Source organism: Vigna radiata, chromosome 7, assembly GCF_000741045.1.
Source record: "Vigna radiata var. radiata cultivar VC1973A chromosome 7, Vradiata_ver6, whole genome shotgun sequence".
Taxonomy (NCBI): Eukaryota; Viridiplantae; Streptophyta; class Magnoliopsida; order Fabales; family Fabaceae; genus Vigna; species Vigna radiata.
The window spans coordinates 39,437,249-39,462,614 of NC_028357.1; the positions used below are offsets into that span (position 1 = coordinate 39,437,249).

General features: G+C 32.6%; 4 protein-coding genes across 5 annotated transcripts; 1 reads left to right on the forward strand and 3 right to left on the reverse strand.

Moving 5' to 3' along the window:
* Positions 1 to 952: 952 nt before the first annotated feature.
* Positions 953 to 5,394, reverse strand: LOC106765706 (kinesin-like protein KIN-8A). Its single transcript, XM_014650410.2, has 7 exons — positions 4,541 to 5,394; positions 3,717 to 3,990; positions 3,435 to 3,485; positions 3,235 to 3,327; positions 2,687 to 3,052; positions 1,899 to 2,579; positions 953 to 1,552 (listed from the first exon to the last, which is right to left on the reverse strand). The coding sequence occupies exons 1-7, from the start codon at positions 5,200 to 5,202 to the stop codon at positions 1,520 to 1,522; spliced, it is 2,160 nt and encodes a 719-aa protein (XP_014505896.1). The 5' UTR covers positions 5,203 to 5,394; the 3' UTR covers positions 953 to 1,519.
* Positions 5,395 to 12,519: 7,125 nt separating this feature from the next.
* On the forward strand, positions 12,520 to 17,574 carry LOC106765687 (DEAD-box ATP-dependent RNA helicase 27). Its single transcript, XM_014650383.2, has 12 exons — positions 12,520 to 12,940; positions 13,120 to 13,305; positions 13,420 to 13,605; positions 14,144 to 14,227; positions 14,668 to 14,709; positions 14,920 to 14,991; positions 15,078 to 15,377; positions 15,857 to 15,895; positions 15,972 to 16,076; positions 16,373 to 16,441; positions 16,528 to 16,653; positions 17,147 to 17,574. Exons 1-12 carry the CDS (start codon positions 12,599 to 12,601, stop codon positions 17,318 to 17,320), a joined length of 1,725 nt encoding a protein of 574 aa, XP_014505869.1. The 5' UTR covers positions 12,520 to 12,598; the 3' UTR covers positions 17,321 to 17,574.
* Positions 17,575 to 21,115: 3,541 nt separating this feature from the next.
* On the reverse strand, positions 21,116 to 22,218 carry LOC106766426 (mavicyanin-like). Its single transcript, XM_014651155.2, has 2 exons — positions 21,886 to 22,218; positions 21,116 to 21,688 (listed from the first exon to the last, which is right to left on the reverse strand). The coding sequence occupies exons 1-2, from the start codon at positions 22,067 to 22,069 to the stop codon at positions 21,342 to 21,344; spliced, it is 531 nt and encodes a 176-aa protein (XP_014506641.1). The 5' UTR covers positions 22,070 to 22,218; the 3' UTR covers positions 21,116 to 21,341.
* Positions 22,219 to 22,224: 6 nt separating this feature from the next.
* LOC106766427 (piriformospora indica-insensitive protein 2-like) lies at positions 22,225 to 25,054 on the reverse strand. Of its 2 annotated transcripts, XM_022783657.1 has the most exons (3): positions 25,014 to 25,054; positions 24,135 to 24,269; positions 22,225 to 23,950 (listed from the first exon to the last, which is right to left on the reverse strand). In XM_022783657.1, exons 1-3 carry the CDS (start codon positions 25,023 to 25,025, stop codon positions 22,739 to 22,741), a joined length of 1,359 nt encoding a protein of 452 aa, XP_022639378.1. In that variant the 5' UTR covers positions 25,026 to 25,054; the 3' UTR covers positions 22,225 to 22,738. The 2 variants fall into 2 exon arrangements, with proteins under 2 accessions (XP_022639378.1, XP_014506642.2); XM_014651156.2 differs by lacking the exon at positions 25,014 to 25,054 and having other exon boundaries at positions 24,135 to 24,873.
* Between the last annotated feature and the right edge of the window lie 312 nt (positions 25,055 to 25,366).

The window sequence follows — 25,366 nt, forward strand, 5'->3', positions numbered from 1 at the left end:
TTATAATTTTTTTTAGAAGTGTTTACTCTTTGGAAAAAATAAATAAAGTTATAGTAACCTAATTTATGCTACAAATTGCAAAATCCTTATATATATATATATATATATATATATATATATATTATTTTTTAAAATGTATGATTTTGATAGAAGAAATTGAGCCCAATGTCCTTTTTGGATTATGAATGTAAGGCTAACTTATCTAATATCTATTATGTTGTCTGTTACTAACTAATTGCCTTTAACAATCACCAACCCAATCCCTTTGAAGGACGTATGAGCCATAAATGCACCTTGGTTTTATCTAACTTCCCTTTCTTCTTTATCATTCCTTCATTATTATCTTTAACCATGATTAGATTATTAAATCTTAATGATGTATGCAAATACTGTTAATATCCGACTGTAACATCATAATCATTTTGTAATATCATTGCTGTGTATGAGATGGAGCCAAGTGGGACTTAGAATTCCTTGTATTTCATAACACTAAATCAGTGAAATATATATTTTATAAAAAACACTTTTTTTTTTATTATTTGAGTTTTGCATTTTGTCACACAAGTTCTCATCTTCATTCTTTTTCTCAACGTAATTTTTCTTATTTCAGACACTATATATAATACTGTTCATATGTGAGAATTCCTCGTAAACTGTTTTACTTTGATATAAAGTGAGAAGAAAAAGAGTTTTTTTTTTTTATAATTATTTAAAGAATTTGTTGGTATTCATACATCCAAGAACGAAAAACAACTGATGACGTGACTTTTAATATACTATATTATTATTGTTATTAACATTTAATAAAAGAAAAACTTTGCAAGGGAAACTACTTTTAAAGAAATGTTGAATTAATGTTTATCTTTTAAAAGGGTGTCTATTTATGTTTTTATTTTAACAAATAATACATTAGGGATTTGAAGGTAAGATTAACACATCTCATACAAGTTTTACATCTTCATCCTTTTTCATTATAATAATCTGAGACCAAATTTTGTACACATTATTCAACTTTAAAAAACTAGTTGAAAAGGACGTAATTGTCCAAATCATACAAGATACTTCAACCATATGGAGACCCTACAGATGTGAGATGTCAACTCACCTTCACAAGAGTCGACTGAAAAGCTCCAAAGGCAGAAGAACATGGAAACATGAAGCCTAAACAAATTCATTTAAGGAGCATCACCAGCCCATAGACAAATTCGTACAAGAATATAGGTGCGTCTAGATTGAAAAAACAATGAATTGTACATGTATGATTAGAGATTTTGGAGTTTTCTCCATTAGCTTTAATAGCCTGCAATAATGAAACTGGTGTGGGGAGATGGAGGTTGTGAATGAAAAAGCATGTAAAAGAATGCTGAAGTCTGCAGCTGACTACTCAATCGTCCTTCAAGTACATAAAAAGATGGTCATAAAGGAGAGGAAACATATAATCGTGCAATGATCTCTCTATATAATATTGTACTTCACTGTGCTCTGGCAACTTCCTTTTGCACTGGCCCATAAAAATCACTTAAATATTGGCTTTTTGACGAGCAAAACCAGGCTGAAACAGACAAGAAACATGGATAAGTTGGTTGGGATTTTCTGGGTTAATTTTGACTAATAATATTGATCAGTGAACTCATCGTGTTAAAACTAGTTTATTACCCTCAAATCCTATAATATAATCGCAATATAATGTCAATATCCTTCTCTACTCAACAATATAGTAGGGGAAAATCATAATCTTGACATAAACAAATTTGAAAACTTCTGTAATCAATCAAATCACATTCTTGGGACTTCAAGAGGTACAAGGTTTATTGTAATTTTTGTGTTGCTTAAACCCTAGTATTAATCAAAATAATTCTAATGAAGTCATCCGTATAAGATACAGAATAGGACAGTACCTGGAGAAGCATGGATGGAGGAGGAGCCGTAGGTTCAGCAAGGACATGACTTCTAGTTTTTCGACCATTTAATGTAGTAACCGATGGACTATTATTTGTTGTTATGTCCCAAAACGTTCGTTTCTTGGCAGTGGGTGCAGGTGATCTAAAACGTTGACTTGGACTCTTTATCTCACTATTGTTTTGTTCCTTTGGCCGTAGGCTAGCCCTGGTCACCACTCCCTTCCCCGTTTCCCCAGCTGTTAATGTTTGTCTAACACCGTTTTGTGAAAGCTCTCGGATAATATCATCTTTTTGCTTTAGCTGCAATTTGTGATCCTTCTTCATTCTCTCAATCTCTGCCTCTAGTGTTTTTACAGTTCGTTGAAGTGTCTTGATGGCTAGTTCAGCTCCCTTCTTCTTGGTTTCTGGAGTGAAACAAGTTCCCGCCAAGAATGAGGATCTACTCCTTCGTTTTTCAACTGGTTGGGCAGAAGTTGGAGTGGATAGACGTTCGGCTGAAGGTAGTGTTGGGGAGGAATGCGAAGCTAAGGATTGTGCTTCGAGAGTCAACATCTTCTGCTGATGTTGTGTTAGTTGTATTCTTAACTCACGATTCTCCTTTTGCAGCTCAAGTACCAGCTTGGTTTGGTCAGATTCTATCTCAGGCTCTGGCAATTGATCCTCATTTGCATCGGTTACCTGTGTCCATACATAACAGATTACATTATTCAAATTCAGCACAAAAATGTCACGTTTATTTCTCAGCATTTGGATGATCACTAGTTTGCAAGGGTCGAGGGTTCAACCTTTAGTCGAATCTCCTTGGCTCTATCAGCCCAATGAACTGTATTCTGAGTTTCACCAAATGAGAAGTTACTTGGACTTATGTTTGCAATCATGACTGTGTTACAAGCTCCTCCTAGTGAATCCTTGAGAAGCTGAGTGAGTTTTGAGTTTCTGTATGGGATATGTTTCTTGCCTTCAACTAGAGCATTAATACAGCTGCTTAGTGCAAGAAGAGACCGGTTTATATTGGCACCCTCAAGAGATCTAAGTGTTCTTTGATCCGTAGCGAGAGCTCTCTCAGACCCTGCAAGATCAATTAATGAGAGCTTACCCACTCGGTTAATAACATTCATTGCGGCATCTCTAACTCGGTATTCCACCACGACCTAGATATAACAAAATAAATTGGATTAGGTTAGTATGAAGAACCTGCCACAGATTACATTAGGTAAAAAAACTCTAATTTTAATTGAAAAGTATAATAAAAAATACTAAGGTTGTGCACTTGTGTTCTATCCAAACGTTAAATGGATTCTTCACTTTGTCCTCAAAAATCATGACAGATTACCTGCAAAATTGCATGGGAACGGGAAGATGTTTCATTTGCACGAGTTGGTTCTGTGGTTCGGTTCTGATTTCCTTGTTGAAGCAATGCCATCACCTGAAGCAACAGGATACAAGAAACGTTAATTATGCTAAACAAAGGTTCAATTCTAACTTGAAACAAAGGTCTAAAGTTCATCCAGAAAGGATAGATAAGAACATTACTTCATCAGTTGAATACGCACTATATTGTGTAAGACCTGCTGCCACAATCCCCTACACAATAAAATTTGAGCAAGTATAATGAGCTATCTTTCAAATAGAATTCAAACACAAAGCAAACACGGCCTTTCAATGTTATCCCCCATCATAAAGTTATCAATAATACTAGTAGATACTAAACTGTAAACAGATTAACCCAGGCAGTGGCATGAACTATCTAAATTCTTTCAAAAGTCATGAATTAAACATATCAACAACCCAACCTGGAGAACTTAAAAACGGCACCTGTTTATCTTCTCTAAGAACCAGAGGTCTTCCAGGTGAAAGCAAATCCCTAACAGTTTCGTTATAAACCTCAAGATAGGACAGATGAACAACATGGTTTCCATCACAGCTCCGCTGCCTGATTTTACTGAAAAGATCCTTAATAGCCAAAACCATAACCCCAGGATTCTCCACCGTCCCAAGCATTGTGTAAGTCTTCCCAGCTCCTGTTGCACCATAACAAAAAACCGACCCATTCCTCCCTTGCAAAACCGCTTCAACAAGCTCTGAAGTCCTGAAAAAAATCAAATTCAACGTTCCCTAACTCTGAAGTGAAAGTATGAAGTAAGTTGTATAAGCAACCTTGTGATAAACAATGTGTTGTTTTGTATACACCATAACTATCATCAGTGAGAGATTCTATTTAAGCTGAGTAGGACCACTATAGGAAACAAAATTTTCCTTCCGATTCGAGATATTTAATACTGCATACTCAAAACTCAAACAAACACTAGAACCACCCTAGGAAACAAAATTTAATTCCAATTTGAGATATCTAATATTACATCTCTAAACTCGAACAAAACACAAAATCAAGATACTTTATTAAGCTAAAACAACCCTACACTAGTTAATTGACGTGGTTGTAAACAGTTTTTCATACACACATTTTCAGTGATAATATGAACTTGTTTAGAGAAAATTTTCTACACGTACTTACAATAAGAAATGAACAAGGTTCTTACATAAAATTATGCACTTCAGTTTCCTTACCATGTTGAAAAAACAAGTCTAAAAAATAGCAACCATAAACAAATAAAAAAACAAGAACTGTTAGAACTCACGATGTGGAATAAACTTCTTGCTGAGAAGCGGAATCTGGAAACGCAGCATCGAAGGTAAAGTGGCGTCCTCGAAGCCTATTAAGTCTGAGATAATCGTTTTCGTTGGCAAATTCTGTGAGGTAAACGTCACGGCGATTAACAACTCTGACGCAGCACCGTGAACCCGATTCCTTCTCCTTCTTATTCATCGGTCTCAACCTCACGAAAACCATTATCCTGCTTCCCACTTTCCCTTGCTTCTCTGAAACCGCATCCACTCTCTCCGGTTCCTGCATCGAGAGCTTCCGCGCCACCGTGGCAGAACAAGAAACGGAAACATTATTATCTGTTGTCGTTTTTCTGGGACACGAAAACCCCACAATGCGATCTGCGCCTATGATGGCGTTTTCCTTGGCATCATCGTCATTTGAGGGAGGTTGGGGGAGCACGAAGGTTCTTGTGACGACGGTGTTGGGCATTGCGTTCTCTCGCATGACTGTCTTCTCAGGGAACCTGAAAGACGCGTTCTTGAGAGACACCGAGGCTTGCTTCTGCTGCTCGTACAAAAGGGTCAGCGTTCTGAGCTTCTCCTTCAGCCCATGGTGTGGGTTTCTCAGCCGTGTCGCCGTCGATGGGTTCGGTTCCGCTTCCCCGCATATCTGAGACCGTGTTGAAACCGGCATTCTCGGATTCTCGTCACTTCTTACACATACGTGGTCGGAGCGATTCAGATTCGCAACAGTAGTGGAGAAATTAAGCTCACTCAGTACAAAGAAGAAGAAGAAAGCAGAAGAGGAACAGTGTTCTGTTGAATGGGATTTGGAATTTGATTTTGGAGGAATCTGAGACGTTGATTTGAGAGGGAAATGGACGACGACCAAGAGAGATGAGATTGGTTTGAGTAAGAATAATTTTTTAAATTTAATTTTGAATTCGATTTTATCATTTTATTAATTTCTAGAGCTAAAAGGTTAAATGATTTTTTAAAATGTTTTAATTTCATTTAAGTTTCTAAAATTAACTTTTTGAAGCCAATTCTTAAACAGTAATGTAGGTTCAAATAAAAAAAATGAGTTAATTTTAGAAATTGAATAGATGCTCTAGAAAACTTCAAACATTTCTTTAAGATTTTGATACTAATATTAGCTATATTAAAAAAAATACGCATTAAATTGGTATGTAGAATAGTTAGGGTTGACTTCTTTTTTTATATACTAAATGTAACAAAGAGTAAGAAATTTGAATTATAATTTAAAAAACGAATAATGTAACGGTCAAATGTCAGGTCATCAAAACGGTTACCTATTCAGTTTGGTGTGGTCCTTTTCGAAATTTCCAATGCACGAGAATCTCATGTTCCTCATAAATGACTAATTTAATATCAAATGTTCTATACATTCCAAAATATAAATGATACTATCAATTTATTTGTGTGAAATTAATTAAAATAAATTTTCAAGAGAAAGGATATTATAAAAGATAAATAAGAGAATTTTATAAAATTTATTTATTTTTCATGAAGACTTTAGACTTTATCTTGTTACTCATTATTTAAAAATTAAATGCAAATTTAAATAATAAAAATTTCACCTGACTCCAAGGAAAAACAAAATTCTTTACAAAAAGGTTTCAAAGTATAAATAAAGAAGTTCATTATAGTATTGTTCTTTACTCACTTTCAATCTCTTTTGCAGTATCTTTTGGGCACATAGAATCATAATGTATGAACTTCAAAGCCAAGCAAAATATGTGATTAAATTTTAAAATATTTATATATGTATGCTTTTGGTAATATCATTACTTAAACTGACTTAAAAAAAATGTCCATCTTTAATATCATTTTATATATTTATAAATACTTTTTAGTAACAAAAAACTTACATTAAAAAAAAAAAAAACTTATTTCTCTGCATGCTTTAGATGAAACATGAGAGTTGTCCTTACATTTTTCAACATATTTTGTTATTGAATTAAATTTACAACACAGTAGGAGACCATTTTTATTATATAAATGTATGAGAATGGTCAACTATTTTTATTCAAATATAATTTTTTTAAGCAGATACTAAATATATTTTTGTTACATTTTCTCTGTTACCAATTAAAAAAGGACAATGATATTTTAACACCATTTTTTGATACTATTTTGACACTGTACACGTGTCAAGATGTAATTGGACGATTTCAAATTAAAATAGTTGAGGCAGGGGTATATTTGGAAAAGAAAAACCAAAGTTTGTTTTTTTAATTTGGAATCGTCCAACCACATTTTGACACGTGTGCAGTGTCAAAATAGTGTCAAAAAATGGTGTTAAAATTTTATTTTCCTTCTACTAATTAAATGCTTAGATACATATATTCTATTTTATTTTATGTTTAAATAAATTTGGCACTGTTAAAAAATAATTAAATTTCATTGCACAAATGTAATAAATATTAAAATTGTTAATTGATATATATATATATATATATATATATATATATATATATATATTAAAGATAATAGTCATTTAATTTGATCTAATTATTACATTTTTTTTTCAATTCAATATCTATATGCCCTTTTTTAAACTTGCTTTTACTTTTATAACTTTTTAGTTTTCATTTTCTAACAACTCATAAAAATTAAAAGCATTTTTTCTGTTTAATTATAATTGCAATATTTTAAATAAAAAATGTATTGCTATTTTTTATATTTCACTGTATTTTATTTTTTAATTGTATAGAAATTTAATATTTTTTTTATATAATTATAATAATTTAGGAAATAATTAAAATTGTTTTTGACATTTTCACAACTTTAAAGTAAACAAATTCTCAAAGGAGAAGAGCATTATTAATACATAAAAATTAATTACAAAAAACATTAATACTTTTCAATTATTTAATATTTATTTTATTGGATATTTTAAAATAGGAACTTTAATTACATTATATGTGATTGCTTTTTATAGTAATGAAAAATGTGAAAAAACAATATTAATACAGTGAAAAGTGATTAAAAGTAAGAAAAACTATAATTTATTAAATAAATATCTTTTATAAATAATGACATTCCTATAAAGTATCAATACTCTGATATATAGTATATGACATTATACATTTATTAAAAAATAATTAAAATACAACTAAACGGAAGCAAATAGTTAAATTCCACTTGCAAAAGAGAATTTGGTGAGAAAAAGAAAATGAATTGATAATAATTCTTTTAATACAGATAATAATATGTATTTAATTTATAACATTCTAATTTAAAGCACTTATAGTCAAGTTGTTACAGTTACAATACTAAACATTTTATATCATGTGTTTCTCTCATATTATATATAAATATAAAGATTGTTCAAAATAAAAAAATAAAACTATGTAAGAGGAAACTTTCCTTCACAAATATTTATAAATATACAAAATCAAGACAATATCGTATTTTTTATACAAAGATTATCTTATTATTAAGTTTTATTATCATTTATACCACCGTCCTTATACAAGAAGAGATAATAATATAAACAAATTAGACAACAATATAAACATGACTTAGCAATATTTTATACCATTGTATCATATAAAACTATAGTGTTTAAATAAAAATATCATTTCAAACATTTCATATGACATACAAACTAATCTAATCAGATTTTATAAACATAGACACAATCTAATATAGATTCGATTTTGAAAAAATAATATATTAAGCTCGATACTTATGAAGTCGTGCATTTCACGTGTAATATTGAAATAAATGTCACATATAATCTCAACTTACTAGGTCTAAAATATCTCATTAAAAGGTTAATTCACTTATAACATCACAAAATAAGATCTTCAACCCAAATCACACTATAGGAATAACTTCATTTAACTCTCACAATATAACAATTTTAAAACATTTATATTTATCTTTAAACGTTCGTAATTTCAAACATATCTTTCATCTAATCTTTCACAAACTCGCTCATTAGGTTACTTTTCAAGGAATATCGCTCATTGACTCCGACCCTATAAGTAATTATTTGGAATCCAAGTATGAGTTTAAGTTGCACATTGAAAAAAAAAAATTGATCATCATATATGGATGAAGACTCATAAATCCATTGCCTTAAGGTTTTGGTTTGAAGGTTGTGTCAATCCATTATATTAGGTTGGATTCATGTGTTATTGGCCGTATATCTTTCCAGTGATCTTATATTGAAAGACTCATAATTGGTATCAAAGTTGAAGGTTTGTCTTAATGGTCGACTTATACGAGTTCCTCTCTCCGGTGATCCTATTTCAAAAGATCAATCAATGATAACATGAAATTTTGCCTAACGAGACTAGGCTCTCTCAACAACTAGGCCTCCTTTACATTTCTACCATTTCCAAATTTTACTCTCACTCGATTATTCATTCACTTGCCTAATGACTTATGATACGAGGAGCCTGTTTAAATTAAGCTCCCTTATTGTACGATTGGCTCTAATGAGTATTTTTATCTTTTATTTAAATTAAAATCAATTGTTACTCAATTTAAAATGTACCAATAAAAGCCCATTATACAAGCTCATATACCTACTCTCAATATTCGACAAATTAGATACTAATTTTTAACTCAACAATGTTCAACACACATTAAACAAAATCAAACAATTTACAATCAAATAATCCAATTATTCAAACAAAAATTAACATACACACAAGTGAATAAGATAAATCAAACTCTAGAAATATTACTATCTTCCATTACTTGATATAGGTATAACTTTACAAAGAAAATCGCAATTAAAAATTCAAGCACATCCTTATGATCACAGATCAAGATTCATTCTGAGCTAATTTAATTCACATGTGCTAAACTATAGGTTGCGTGCAACTCAAATACTCATTAACCTAAAAGAGGAGCAAAAATTGGACTTATTTTGTTCTTAATTATGATTGAATGGATGTACAACGTTTTATGCAAGGATCACTCTTAAGACTTTTGATCTTTAAAAGGGCAAAGAATGAGGCAAAAAATCTAAAGAGAATGTAGATGGCAATTTTAAGAAAAGGTTATATAGGTGATAATTTTATAAAATGAAACTTGATTAATAGAAATTGTATTTATAACTTAGTGTTTCAAATAACAAAATAATCGAATGTCATATTTTTATAATTATTTTTGTACTATGCATATCTTATACCATTTTGGCCTTCATATAAAATAGTATATTTGAGACCATCTCAACCTTCGTATAAAATGGTATATTTACTTCCATCTCGATCTTTATACAAAATGATGCATAAGAGACTATATCATCCCTCATATAACATCATGATCATACAATGACGTTCTAAAACCTTGATAGTTAGATATTTTGAGATCATCTGGATCTGAGCATGCATAAAAGCTTATGCACACTCTCAAACCACCTAATATATAACCATCTACTTGGGATGACGTCATCTTGGTATACAAGGTCAATATCACCTTAGTCTCATCTTAACCGAGATCATCTTGATGTGATTACCTTTCAATAAAGACAAAATAAACAAAAAATAAATCATTTTCATCAATATCGTTAAGTAAATTAATAAATAACATTCATCATTATCCGTGTATTTATTGCATGCACACTTATTTATTCAACTTAAGATATATGAACTGATGTTAAAGGTGCAATATAACTTTAAACTTGAAGAATTAAAAAATATTTCTCTAAAGACATATTTAAGAATACTTTATAATGTCACGATCTTTAAAAAATTATCTAAAATATATGCATAATATTCCGTGCTTTATATTAATAATAAGAGTAAAAAGTTTATGGATAAAGTAAAAAAACAAAAAAAAAAATGTTAAAGAAAAAATTGGCATCTTGGTTCTTCTTATACAATGTGATTCTGCAGTATAAATGAAGTTTTGATTGTACTTTAAACAAACCGTCAAGGGATTTACTTAAATTGTTTTATATCTAAATTATATTCAGTTTTTTCTTTTATTTCATTTTATTATTATTGTGAATACTAGTTTTATACACACTTGACTCTTGGTTCTTTATAACTCAAAATTTGTAAGTATATATTTATAAGATTTAAAAATTATCATTTTTAAATTATTTTGTAGGTTTTAGTTTTAACAGGTTTGACACTAGTTGAAAATTATTATAATGTCAATACAATTTAGCCGAACATATATAAATAAACGCTAATCATAACTATTATTATAATAAATAAAATACCATTTCTTAATTCTAAAATCAGTATTAATATCAATTATAAAAACATTAATTTAAACAATAAAATTATTCATTAAATGCAATTAAGATTATTAAATTCAACTATATCAATTATTATTATTGTCAACTTATAATTTTAAATACCAGTCAACAAAAATAAAATTTAACCACATTGATAAATTATCTTTGCAATATTCTTGATAAGTATTGTTTATATCCCAGTCACTCCTCATTAAAAACTATTTTAGAAAATTAAGTATTAAAAAAAGACTTTTAATATTACATTTTCTAGATCAGACTTTTTCAACGTATTTATATACTAAGATCTCTTTACACTTTCAAAGTAATTCATAAAGAAATTGAACTCATTGTACATCAAGTTACGAGTCTCGTGTAAATATGCTAAATCGTCATCTATTAACAAAAATAAGGATTTAATTATGCAAACAGGGTAGATGGATAATTTTTTATTTTTTTTAATTGTAAAAATCCAATGGTAACTCTTACAAAAGATTTAAAAAAATTATTTTATAACAGTTTTCGGCTATTAACATTTAATTTATCTATAAAGCTATTTCTAAACTAATAAAATGAACAAAATTATCTTCTTTTGAAACACGATGTTAAAAAGTGAGTTTTAGATCTAGAAAGAGAGATGCTCGCCTAGAACTTGTTAGGATAGATTTTAACTAAGACTCTAGTACAATGTTAGAAAGTACATTTTAGGTCTATCTCAATCTCACAAAACTGTTTGTAAAAGTAAAGTTTGCACCTCACTTATATATATTATAAATTAGTCTTATCTCTAATCGATGTGGGATTTCCAACACACGACAAATTAAGTTAATCTATTAAAAAATAAAAGATAATTTAGTATATATATATTATTTTTTTTTTACTCCAGGTTCTTTTACAGTAAGAGAACCGAACTTAAACCAGTACAAAGTCGGGCTCACTAGTTAATAAATAATCAGTTCCATGCATGTTAATTACCCAGGAAGCAAGACATAATAATGCAGACCACGCACAATTATTGGTTTTAAACTACTTTACTGATAAAATTCTCTTTTAATATGAATAAGTTAGATATTCGATTTATTGAAAATGTTTTATCTTTACTTTTTAAATGATATAAGATTATTGAATATTTTTAAATATGAGTTATATAAAATTATTGAATGCAATACAAACATAAACTATATAAAACTATTAAATATAATAAAAACCTATTGAGTGTAATAGCCTAAACAGAGACAATGTTCTTAAATGTTGAGTAGTTTTTGACACTATTGAGAAGTGAGAGGAACATAATGAAGTGCAGCAGTGACCAAATTCAGCTTATTGTCTTCATGTAATGACATTAACTATGGAAATTGGATAACAGAGTATTTCTTCATCATGATGTTTCCATTTTCGTGTTTTCTTCCTAGGTTGCTCTAGTGTTCTGCTTAATCATGTCCCCTTCTTGTTTTCAATGTCAATCATTAAAGATCTACGAAATCTGTAACACACCACAATTCATTTTAGATATGTTTTTTTTTTTCATCTGCTTTTTTCTTTTTCTTAATCAAGACACAAGTTAAATACAAAACAATAATTCAATGGATATTTACAAAAAACAAAAATAGATTATTACAAAAAAAGTGTGGTATTTTAGTCTTTTTGAGTTTGTATAAGTGTATCTAGCAATAACGGGAATATAGAAAGGAAAAGTTTATTTGGGCCTAATTGAAACCCATGTAGCCCAATCCATCCAACTATTGACCCTCTACCCCATCGCTCACGTGCATATGAAGCGTGCGAGAGTAGGGTTTAACAAGGGGGAGAAGAAGGAAGAAGATATTGAACTAGCGATTAGGGTTGAGGTGTGTCAAATTTGATAATGGCGGAAGCAGAAGACAACCTTCAAGCCTCGCCTATGGGCGAAACAAAGAACAATCATAAGAAGAATAAGAAGAAGCGCGAGAAAAAACGACCTCGGGATATTGCTATCGAGGAGCGTCTGGAAGAACTGGAGAATGTGAATGACGCAGATAGCGACGGAGAATCCTCGAGGAAGAAGAATAAGAAGAAGAAAGTGGAAGGGGAAAGTGAAGTAGAAGAGAGAAAAGTGAAGAACAATGGTGGGTCTGGTATTATGAGCTCCGAGTCATTTGAAACTCTGGGATTGTCTGAACCTACTTGTAAGGCCATCATGGATATGGGATTCCAGCACATGACTCAGGTAATGCTACGGTTTGTGCTGAATTTTGAATGCTTCTTAATCGTATCATCTTCCATAATTTTAGAAATTATTAGACAAAGCTTTGTTTTGGGTTATATTCTGCACACGACCTTTTTAGGTTATTTTTTTTTTCCATTTATGTGTAAAACAGTAGAGTTGATTATAAATAATGAATGCAGATTCAAGCGAGAGCGATTCCACCTCTCTTGATTGGAAAAGACGTGCTTGGTGCTGCAAGGACTGGTTCTGGAAAAACTCTCGCCTTCTTAATTCCTGCTGTGGAGCTGTTGTACAATGTTAAGTTTACACCTCGTAATGGTGCTGGTGTTGTTGTTATATGCCCAACTAGAGAGCTTGCAATACAGGTATTAAATTCCTGCATATTTGCTCATTATAGGTGCTTCTTTGCTTCTTTGCTGTTTCAGTTTGCGGTTTGATTGAATAGTTTTCCTTATTTGTTGATTCACGGTTTCAATTAGACACATGCTGTGGCCAAGGAGCTTCTCAAGTATCATTCGCAAACTCTTGGGTTGGTTATTGGAGGTTCAACTAGAAAACTTGAAGCTGAACGCCTAGCCAAAGGGATAAATCTATTGGTAGCAACTCCTGGTCGTCTTCTAGATCATCTTCAAAACACAAAAGGATTCATATACAAAAACTTGAAGGTAAGTTGTGGATTTTCATGTTTGATTGTAAATACTTTAATCGTATTGATTAATCATGCCTATGGGGAATTGTTATTCAAAATGTTTTTCAGTGTTCAATGGTTATCAGTAATATCCATTTTAGTGTTTAAAGGACCCTCGTTAGGGTCCTTTCTCACCGTCTGTTTGGTTACAGAATATCAATATTATATCAATTGAGACTCTATTCAACTTGCATTTTGGTTGATATTCTATGTTTGCTTAACTTTCTAACATTATTTATATGTCTTTACGTTTGCTGTTGTCACGTGTTCAGTTAATGTGTTCTTTTGTGGGAGAAAACAGGAAGAAAATAAAGTCACCTTCAGTTCATGAATCTCTCTCTATTCAGTGATAAATATTATAAACAAATTTGGATGTTAGGAGCTTTTCTGTTTTCCATTATGGATTGAATGTTCTTCAACTTTTCAACTATTTGGAGTTCTAGTAGATGTTACGTGCATGTGTAAGCTTAGACTCTGGCTGTTCACTTACTCGATTTTCCTGAATGACTCGGCAGTGCCTCATGATTGATGAAGCTGACAGAATCTTAGAAGCAAACTTTGAGGAGGAAATGAAACAAATTATTAAGATCCTTCCAAAGGTATACAGAACTTATTTCCCCTTTTCCTCTCTCTTATGCATGAACCTATGAATATATGGTGTCCTGAAATTGCTATTTTTCCTCTCTCATTTTCCATTTGTATTGGATTGTTTAGCTGGAGAAACACCTATAAAAAAGGACATCTACAATTATAAGTTTGCAAATACCTTCTTTCTCGTATCATAGAGGAAAAGTAAAATTATGCATTCTGCTTAGGAATCTATTAACTTTGAATGTGAGAAGATGCTTGCACTTAACTGGATACACCAACAACTACTGGTGTTTTTGCCTCAACTTATAAATTTTATTTTCTGATGGTTCTAAGTACGTTGTATCATCTTGTTCATATTTTTATGCAGGGCAGCTATACATTTTTATTTTGAATGTCTTTTAGCTAATATCTGAAAGTTTGACCAATTAATCTGTTTCTCTTTCAACAGAGTAGGCAAACAACTTTATTTTCCGCTACACAAACAAAGAAGGTTTGTTCTTCATTTTCCATCCTACATCTATTTCTTTCTGAGATAATATCCTAATTTCATTGTTTTCAATATTTAATGTTTTTTGGACATGCAAGCATAAAAACATATACTTGGATACACTAGGATTTGATATTCAGTACATTACTTGATAATATATGGTTTACTTCAAAGTAAAAAAATAAGGAAATGTGTGTCCCCCTTAAAATACAGGTCGAGGATCTTGCCCGTTTGTCATTTCAGACTACTCCCGTCTATATTGATGTGGATGATGGGAGAACCAAGGTAATGTATCTCAACCTTTTCTTAATAACTGAATTCTGTTTATAGTAGTTATTATTATAATCATCATTACCCCTTTGCAAGTGCAGGTCACCAACGAAGGGTTGCTTCAGGGTTATGTTGTTGTACCTTGTGCCAAGCGCTTTATTGTTCTCTATTCCTTTTTGAAGAGACACCAGTCAAAAAAAGTGATGGTCTTTTTCTCTTCATGCAACTCTGTCAAATTCCACACAGACATTCTTAATCTCATTCAATTGAATTGCTCAAGTATTCATGGAAAGCAAAAGCAGCAGACCCGTACAACTACCTTTTTTGATTTTTGCAAAGCAGAAAAGGGAATCTTACTATGTACTGATGTTGCTGCTCGTGGACTTGACATACCTGCTGTGGTATATTCATTTTCCTTGTCAATTTGCATGAGTATTTCTTGATTGAAAAATGATCCCCCCACCCCAAACCCTCCCCAGCTACGTGCAATCAATCAGCGTCAATCCAATCACGGGCTGAAATCAATTGAGGCAACATAATACACCTTCAGGAAAGAAATAGAAAAGTACAAAGATAGACAATTTTTTTTCATAAAATAGTATAAAATCAGAGTCAATATGTAAATCATGTGAAGCCAACAATGCCCATGATATACCTGCATGTCCAATGACACAATCCTATAAACCATTGACTTAGCAGCATAACCAGGTTCGAGAAATCATTTTATCTCACTAACGGAAGCAATGACAATGCTATCGTTGAAAATTCTGTCCGTTTAGATTGTCTTTGTAAATTAATATCTTTGATTTGCTTTCTGTGCTTATGCAGCATTCTGTTCTGTTAATTGAAAATCATTAAATATATAAAATTTGTGTTGTAGGACTGGATTGTGCAGTATGATCCACCTGATGAACCTAAGGTAGCTTTCATTTGGGTCATAGCAATTTCATATGTTTGGTGTACAGCCTGACATTGTTTATTTGTAATGCTACCAGGAATATATCCACAGGGTTGGTAGAACAGCTCGCGGTGAAGGTGGAAAAGGAAATGCTTTGCTTTTCCTAATTCCCGAAGAATTGCAATTTCTCCGCTACCTGAAGGTCAGTTTTTCTCATTTAACAGTATGGATTGGTAAGCGGGCTGATACTGAATTTTAATTTAGTTGACGATTCTAGTTTATGCAAGTACTTATCCAAAAAAGTAGGGTTTCAAAATATATTCCTTCTGGAAATCCTGTGATTTTCATGCCTAGAATATAATGTAAGTGGGAAACAGAGGTTGCTTTGCTAGTCTCCCTGGCCAGGCCCCAAGACTCTAAGCCCATTTTGATAAATAATTAAATAATTATACTCAGTTTTCCCTAACAGTAATAATTAATATTTATGTATAATTTCAGGCAGCTAAGGTCCCTGTTAAAGAGTATGCATATGATGAAAAGAAAGTTGCAAACGTACAATCTCACCTGGTACGTATCTTTCCTTATACTTATTTAAAATGTGTTTTATACGTTAATCAACTGCAATCTTACCAAGGATTATCCTGATAACTCAGGAGAATTTGGTTGTCAACAATTTTTATTTGAACAAGATGGCGAAAGAAGCCTATAGATCATACATATTAGCTTATAATTCACATTCCATGAAGGATATATTCAATGTTCACCGTCTTGATTTTCAGGTACGGCTTTCACTTTATGTTACCTTTTGTATTTTTGTACTATATTACATGTTATTTAGAACTACATGAATATGAACTTGTACGGGATGCATTATCTTACGTTGATCTAGGTAACCCTTTTTTTTATGTGCAAATCGTTCACTACTATTGCACCTGCATTTTAAATCATGTTACTATTCCTATCTTTTCCTTTCATTTTGAGGATAGGTGTCAAATGGGCATATTGAAATAGATGGCTGGTAATAAATTACTGGAACATTAATAGTTGAGGAACATATAGAGATCAAAGGAAGTTTGAAAAGTTAAAGGACATATCATATCATGTTCGACATACTCTAAACTGAGAAACTTAATGGTTTTGATAACCTTTTTCTGGATAATGAGGTGCAGATAAAATAGGAAAAGAAAGAGTTATTACTTATAATTCATATTATTTGAATAGTATAGCATGTATCATACAATATGATAATCACCAATTTCGGTACTTGAGCAGGCTGTTGCATCTTCGTTTTGTTTCTCAAACCCACCAAACGTTACACTGAACATAAACAGCAGTAAGCAAAGGAAGAAAATGCGTAAAGTTGATGGAAGTAGACACGGATTCAGCGACAACAATCCTTATGGAAAGAGAAATGCAGATGACAAGCGGCAGTTTGTGAGGCACTAGCAGTGGACATACTGCTTTATACTGTGGGTTTCTTTGCATCTTCTTGCTACACACCCACAAAAATTTTGCATATACCTGAAATTTTGTCACAGATGTAATGTGTTGTAAATTATTCAAACATTACTAGATTATTGAAGCCATTAGTTATTCAGCTTACAATTTGTACGGGCATTCTAATATTCATGAAATTTTTATCATTAACTATCACAGGTAGATTTTGAAGAGTAAGGAATAATGCTAAAAGCTCAGTCCAACCAATGTTTGTTTATTTTAGTTAGGTTTAATAATTCTGATAGTCCCTATTTTCGGTGACTTTTTTCAATTAGGTCTCTCATTTTTTCTTTTTCTCAATTGGGTTTCTATTTTTGAAAAATTGAAGCAATTAGGTTACTGTACTAACATCCTTAATTTTTTTGAATTTTTTAAATATGTTTTTAATTATTTTTATTTTTATTATTTATTTTTTTTCTTTTAAAAATAAAATTTGCCACGTGTCAAATTGACATTGTGTCACGTCGCAATGACAGTGTGAGATGACACTGACAGTGTCACGTTTCACTGTCAAATCACATGTCGTTGCGTTTGTTTCAATTTGGTCCTGTATTTTTATTTTGTTCCAATTTGGTCCTTTTATTTTTATTTTGTCTCAATTTAGTCTTAATTTTTTTAAAAATTTAAAAAAATCTGTTCCTTTCCAAATAAAATACAGAAACTTTTTATAAATGGTTGAGGAAGTATTGAGACTATACTTGTGTACATTACCTTCACAAAAATATTTATTATTGAGATGTTAACTTATTCATATTATTTAGGTTAAATGATTTTTTTATTAGGTTAAAACCCTCATTTGGTCCTCATATTTGTATGGCAATCTCAATTTGGTCATCATATTTTTTTTGTCTCAATTGGATCCTATAATTTGTAAAAATGAGCTAATTAAACCATCACCGTTAACTAAAGACTAACGCCGTTTGTTACTGATCAGTTGTAAATTTTTTTATTACGTGTCTGTGATGATGTGGTGCAGACTGAAAATAATTATTATATTACGTTTAATTTTTTTTATGTTGATCTCCTCTACCATCCCTCCCATTTCATCTCCCAGATCGCCTCTACCATCCCTCTCTACAAATCTAGCGAACCAGATCACCTCTCTGGAATGTTGATCTCTCTATGCTATTTGTTGGTGTTAGTTTTGCTCATGGGCCTCACAACAGGCTTTACCATGGCATGTATAAAGATGAAGTTGTGACTGTAAAAATTATCAGGGTACAGATGATGACGATAATGGAATATTAGCTGATCGATTAGAGGCACATACACTCTCAAGGTGTCATTCAACAAGACCTTAAACCAGAGAATGTCCTTATTAATGAATACTTTCACCTCAAAATTGTTGATTTTGGCATTGCTTGTGAGGAAGCTTACTGTGACTTATTTGGGGATGACCCAATGTCTATATTTAGGGATGACCCAGGCTCCTAATCTGCGTAGGCGACATCCACTACTTCGTAACGAAGTTGAAAAATCTATGGTCGAACCTTGAACGCAGCATCGAACGATCCGAATTCGAAACTGCCACCGTAATCTTCCTCGGCGACTACTACGACCGCCCTCCCGACACCTTCCTTGGCTTGGATTGAACATTTTCCACCACTGCAACCAAGATAAGGCAGGGTGAGGTCGAGGCGGCGAGGGTTGCAACGTGGGCGACGACGCGATTAGGGTCTCGCCTTCTGCGTTTCTGCTGGTTGCGTGATGGCGACAACTTCGATTTGGGCGTTTAAGGTTCGCTTGGTGTCGGGGCGATGAGGGTTGCAACGTGGGCGACGACGCGATTAAGGTCTCGCCTTCTGCGTTTCTGCTGGTTGCATGACGGCGACGAGTTCAATTTGGGCGTTTAGGGTTCGCTTGGTGTCGAGGCGGTGAGGGTTGCAGCGTAGGCGACAACGCGATTAAGGTCTCGCCTTCTGTGTTTCTGCTGGTTGCGCGACGACGACGAGTTTGATTTGGGCGTTTAGGGTTCGGCGTCGCGCTGCAATGATGGTTCAGGCCTGGTTATGCGATTTCCGGCACGGTGGTGACAGCGCGGCATGGTTCATGGTGATGAAGGTTTTCTGGTGTTGTTGAGAAAAGTGATATGATTTTTCGGTACTCTTAAAGTTGCTTCTTGCAATTGCTTGTATTTGTTAGTATTATGATCGGTGTCAAAACACAGTGAGAAGATTGAACTTTTATCTGAAGTTTCAAGAAAGTCATAACTGCAAACAATTTCTTCTGCCTTTACTTCCATCTCTTTGATCCAATTGGAGGGGAAAACAGATCTCAACTCGGTCAATATTGAAGTATCAATTAAATTGCCACTAGATATTGGCTTCTTGTCCAAAGTCTGGCTCTGCTACTTTTCATTTTATCAGGTCGATTGAATGCAGATAAGTTAATTTCTCCAGATGCAAGGAGCGTGGTGACGATGGCCTTGACGGGATTAATGAATTGATGAGTCGCAGTACATCAACTAATTAGATTTTTATTTTCATTTTTTCACAAAGAAACGTTAAAATCAGTGTCATTAAATTAAATAATATAAATAACGGCCATGTCATATACCACTTGTACAAAATTTAATAATAAATTAAATAATAAATTCCACGTAAGATAAGAGGTAAGTAAATTTTAACGCTGCTAGTAAAAATATAACGGAAAGGGCTTAATTGCCTCATTTTTACAAATTATAGGACCCAATTGAGACAAAAAAAAAATGATGACCAAATTGAGATTGCCATACAAATATGAGGACCAAATGAGGGTTTTAACCTTTTTATTACTATATAAATAAAAATATGTCATATGTTAGTTTATAATTTTTTTATTTTTCTAATAAAAAATTAATTTGTATAAATTTCTTTGTAAAGATTTATATACAAATAAAATTTTGTTTGAACTTGGAAAGAAACAAAATTGTTTAGTTTTTTAGAAAAATAGGACTAAATTAAGACAAAATAAGAATACAGGACCAAATTGAGACAAATTAAAAATATAGGGATCAAATTGAGACAAACACGTGGTTTGATAGTGACACGTGACACTATCAGTGCCACCTCATATTGTCATTGCCACGTAACTCAATGTGACAATTTTTTTAAAATAAATAAAAAAATTAAAAATAAAAATAAAAAGAATTAAAAAATATTTAAAAAATTCAAAAAAATCACGAGACGACAGTGACTTAATTGCTTCAATTTTTTAAAAATAGGGACTCAATGATCGATTAATCAAATTCCTTGAAGTTAACCAAGATTCTGTACATGCAAACTTTTTTATACAAGTATAATACTTTTTGAAATAAGCAATTATATCTATAAATACTTTTTGAAATATTGATTATGCCATATAGCAAAAAAGCTATTGATTACGCCACAATTAATTACAGTTTAGACTTGTTAAATAAAAAATTAAAATTAAAATAATATTTTTTTGATAAGTTGTGTTCAAATATAGCTTGTATACATTAGAAAGCATGAAATAATTTAAAATATTATTTGCTAAGGTATAAAGGAATATTTTTTATTCAAGTTATAAAATTAAAAATAATAAAAATGATTATAAGTTAGAGGTAGATTCGTTGAGGATGCCTGATCAACATTTCTACACCATAATTAAACTGTTAACAATCATATTAATTTTTCCCTTTGCATCACCTTTTGAAAGCAAAACTCAAATGACCACAACGACAAAATTTGTAAACAAAATAAACAACAAAAACGGAGGGATGCAAATATTCATCTATTTCTATGTAACTATTGCTATAACATCACTTCAATTCAGTATCAGAAGAAGCAAATGAGAGTTTCATGATAAAAGTAATGACGTTGAGTCATAGGAATAATCTTTACCAAATGAGAAAGGAAAACATTATAACCTTTAAAAACATGAACTAATAACAAAGTCCAACACCAACACATGACGAAAACAATAAAGAAACTGCTACTCATAAACCTAGGAGTGTGATAACACATAAGAATCAAACATAAAGCTGAAGGAAGAAGGTTGACATAACAAAAACTGTGGACTCTGTCATGATCCTCATAGGAGTAAGTTCAGCAACTCCACTTTTTGAATGTGGCTTTGGTGCAGTGCCATTTGCATATTGGGGTGAGGGACTTGCTTCAATATCCAAGACCTTGATGATCATCTTCTGCCCTCTGTCACAGTGACCACGAACACCACTGATGAAGTAGAACAAGCCTGGTCTGTCAAACTTGAACACAGTGTCACCATTGTTGGAGAAAAAGAGGGGATGAGGTGATACACATTTTTCATATTCTTCTTCAGTCACCTCCATAACTGAGTCTTTCTCGTACTTGAAAACTATGACAATTCCAAAAGTTCAACAACAAAAAACACTTCATGTTATCATGTGCTTCTTTCAACACATTTGAATGGGAAATAATTCACGCACACCCATTTGCTGCTAAACACAAAATAACCATAGAAATGTATCTGAATATGCAGAAAATTAAATGGTTGCATGTTACATATTTAAGTTGTTAAGGAGTGTTACTTACGAAGATTGTCATCAATCCTGAATCTGTTTTGGGATGCCCATTGATTGAACATTTGAGCATCATCCTTTGTCTTTGGGACAACCCAACCTCCATGGCCTCCAACTTCAAACTCAGCGCAATTGACGCCATAGAAAAGAATCAAGCAAAGGAAAAGTGGGTATGAGGCTTTGAAGGAAACAGCCATATTTGGATTTCAAGATACTCTCTTTAGTGTAGTGTGTGCTTTCTTGCTGCCAAAGAGTGAAAGTGTTCTTCTTATAATAGTAGGGTTGGTCACGTTGGACTTAAAAAGAGACCTAAAGTTGAAAAATGAAGTTAGTTAACAAGGGAGAGGGAGAGGATTGAGGAGCACGTTCTAGGGGTCGTGGGTGAGCTTTGTTAGCAAAGGGTAACAATGTTCTTTGACTTGGTCTTAACTGTTTTTTGTGGAGATCAAGGTTTGAGAGAAATTATTTGATTAAATAGAGAGATATAAATTATAATTAAGATTTTTTTTTCTTTTTGTTTTCTCTATGAATTAATTAATACTACAAGTCACTTCAAATTTGACTACATTCATTAAGTTATATAACATCAAAAATATAGTTAACGAAAAAAGGGTCAGCAAAACATGAAAATAGCTACTTTCATATCAGAAAAGAAAAACTTGGGAAAGTGCATGTTCGATGTTAAATCAAATATGCGTGAGAGTTTAGACTTAAGAGTGTGAAGATATGCTGATTAGGGAAATATGAATGTACATTTTCTGGGCCATCATAAATTCATAATGCAGGTATTAGAAATTAGAGGTCATAAATTTGGTTGGCAACAGATGACATCAGTATTAATTGTAGCTACTTCTTTCTCTGATGAACTAAGATAACATGTTCCACAGGAAAACATTAAGAACTGAATTTACAGTGAAAACCCACCAAAGTCCATAAAAACCTGAGCCTCCCAAAGAGGCCACTACAGAGGAATCTTCGTGATTCCCTTCAGTTATTTTGACAGTTGAAAACCCTTCAGATATAGTAATGTTCTGCACACAAGGTTTTACTCCATAAGGCACTTGGTGGTTTGATTTGACAATGTAACATAGATTTGCATTATTCCATGCAGCAAAGCGCATTCCCATTTTCATGTAAAACCTCTCTGAGAAGTCAAGTCTCCCAGTCAAGTTGTTTCCATTTACATGAAGAGTTCCAAGACATGTCAGATTTTCCAAACTTCTTGAAACGTTTCCAGAGAGATAATTGTTGCTGAGGTCCAGAAATCTAAGCCTTTTCATTTTTTCCATGGACTCTGGGACACGCCCTTCCAAACCTATGTTAGAAAGATCTAATGTTTCTGTGTTTAGGAAATTTTCCCACTTGACTCCTGAGAGATCACCCCCTAAAGGGTTGTTGGACAAAACTAGATGCTTTATGAAAGCAAGTTCTTTGAGAGTCTCAGCCAATCCACCTCTGAGTTTGTTATGGCTGATATCAAGTAAAGTAAGATTCTTTAGCCTTCCCAGCTGCTTTGGCAACTTCCCCTCAAGCATGTTGTTACTCAAATCAAGCTTTAGAAGTGAATCCAAAGATCCAAGTGTTGATGGCAAAACTCCTGATAGATTGTTCCTGCTTGCATCAAATATTAAAAGCTCAGAAAGCCCCCCATAGTTGGCTGGAACCTCACCCACCAAATAGTTTCTTGCAAGGACTAGTTGCCTCAACCTGACCAAATTACTAATACTTGGCGGTAGTTTACCTATTAGTCCATTTTCCAGCAGTACCAGAGATTGAAGCTTCCTTAGGCTGCCTATTGCTGATGGAATGGTTCCAACAAGACCAGGGTTTGATCTAAGTGTTAAAGATTCCAAACTGTGTGAGAACTTTTCCCAGTTTGAAAGAGGGAGCTTAACAGGATTTTTTGTAGGGGAAAGGAAGCAACTTGACAGTGAGAGAACTTTTAGGTGCTTCAGATTGAACAGTTGTTGAGGGAATTTGGCATCACGGCTGCACATGTGAGAGTTGTCAAAAACTGGTCCAAAGTTTACAGTAGTCACATACCAGAAGCCATCGTCATATTGCTCACAGGAAACTCCCTGCACATAATCCAAAATATTCAAAGTTTAAAGTTGTCAGAGCACTGAATAGAAACACAGCCTTTGTTTTAGACGGTACTGTTCCATTGAAAATTGGTAGTGATTCAGGCAGAAAAAGGAAGCAAACAATGATATAAACATTATCCAATTGATCTTTTTGCTTTGAAAGTTGAAGACTTCAAACCTGTATAGGAGTCCATCCACAAGGATCTGGATAAAGATATGAACCATTCCACCACTTTCCCACAAACACTTGAATAACAGAGTATATGACCTCCTTCTCTTTTTTCTTCATTGTTGTCAATGAAGAGTCTTTTCCCTTACAATGACAACACAAAATGAGGAACAGAAAACAAAGAACAAAGTGGCACTTCCATGATAAAAATCTCATAGCCATTCTCAGTATCAAGGCAGAAAATGCCACTCAAGAAAATATGAAGTTTCAAGGAACGGAACAGGAAAAACTCACGGCCAGTCTAAGTATAATATGGGGTGGATCACAAGATGGTACTAGCAATAACATGCAAGAAAACAGAAACAGTAACAGAGCGCTGACTAAAACGTTCAGTGCCAGTGCAACAGAGAACGAAGGGTCTAAAACGAAGCATATATTTGTTAGTAAAACTTCCCAAGGAAGAAAAGAAAGTAAAAGCAATCACAATAATGGACTGAAAATGAGACTATAAAATGAAAAGATATGCATAACTGTGGATGCAATTAAGAGGGGTTTTTTTCACTTTGCAGAAAAAGTGATTGAACCAAGAGCTACTATCCCAAACTATTAGCACATGTTCCACCAAACAAGTTTGCAATTAAGAGGTTCATAGCTAAGAAGTTCAACTCTTCAGCCTACAGTGCAAAATGCATGTGCTTTTCTGATATGAAAAGCCAACTAATCATACATTATAATAATTTCCTTCTACTCCTTTTGCTACGGAACTGAGCTCTTATATATCAAATGTTGAAAGAAAAGAAGGACAAACTTCCAAGCACCTCATTTATAAACTTCAATCAATATCAGTTTTTCAACTTTCTCTCACTACGGCCAGACTGAGAATGGTACCTTCTCATTCATTGCCCAAGTGACTCAATCACAACTTCAATATTTAAATTTTATGCATAAGTTTTAACATTTGTATTCAAATTCATTTAATAAACTTTGTTACCGTCTACAAACATTTCGATACATATTATTGTCAGTGTTTTGGAGATTTTTGAGATTTACATATAAACTCATATTCTAAGAATTTGTACAAGGATGATGCTTGAGATGTGATTATGTGATAATTTAATAAGTACAAGAGAGTCTGAAAACAGAATATTAGAGTGGGGTAAGGTTGAACTAGCTTGTGTACCTTGTTTTTAACTCTTCTTCTGAAACACTAGTATCAGTCACATGCACATATACAATATACG

Coding starts and splice junctions, on each gene's coding strand:
- LOC106765706 (XM_014650410.2), bottom strand. CDS start 5,202: ATGCCGGTTTCAACACGGTCTCAGATATGCGGGGAAGCGGAACCGAAC. Junction 3,053..3,234: donor GTTCCCATGCAATTTTGCAG/GTAATCTGTCAT, acceptor TGTTATATCTAG/GTCGTGGTGGAATACCGAGT. Junction 1,553..1,898: donor CTCCATCCATGCTTCTCCAG/GTACTGTCCTAT, acceptor TGTCTGTTTCAG/CCTGGTTTTGCTCGTCAAAA.
- LOC106765687 (XM_014650383.2), top strand. CDS start 12,599: ATGGCGGAAGCAGAAGACAACCTTCAAGCCTCGCCTATGGGCGAAACA. Junction 15,896..15,971: donor ATCCACCTGATGAACCTAAG/GTAGCTTTCATT, acceptor TAATGCTACCAG/GAATATATCCACAGGGTTGG. Junction 16,077..16,372: donor AATTTCTCCGCTACCTGAAG/GTCAGTTTTTCT, acceptor GTATAATTTCAG/GCAGCTAAGGTCCCTGTTAA.
- LOC106766426 (XM_014651155.2), bottom strand. CDS start 22,069: ATGGCTGTTTCCTTCAAAGCCTCATACCCACTTTTCCTTTGCTTGATT. Junction 21,689..21,885: donor CAGGATTGATGACAATCTTC/GTAAGTAACACT, acceptor GAATTGTCATAG/TTTTCAAGTACGAGAAAGAC.
- LOC106766427 (XM_014651156.2), bottom strand. CDS start 24,347: ATGGCTATGAGATTTTTATCATGGAAGTGCCACTTTGTTCTTTGTTTT. Junction 23,951..24,134: donor GTGGATGGACTCCTATACAG/GTTTGAAGTCTT, acceptor GATTATGTGCAG/GGAGTTTCCTGTGAGCAATA.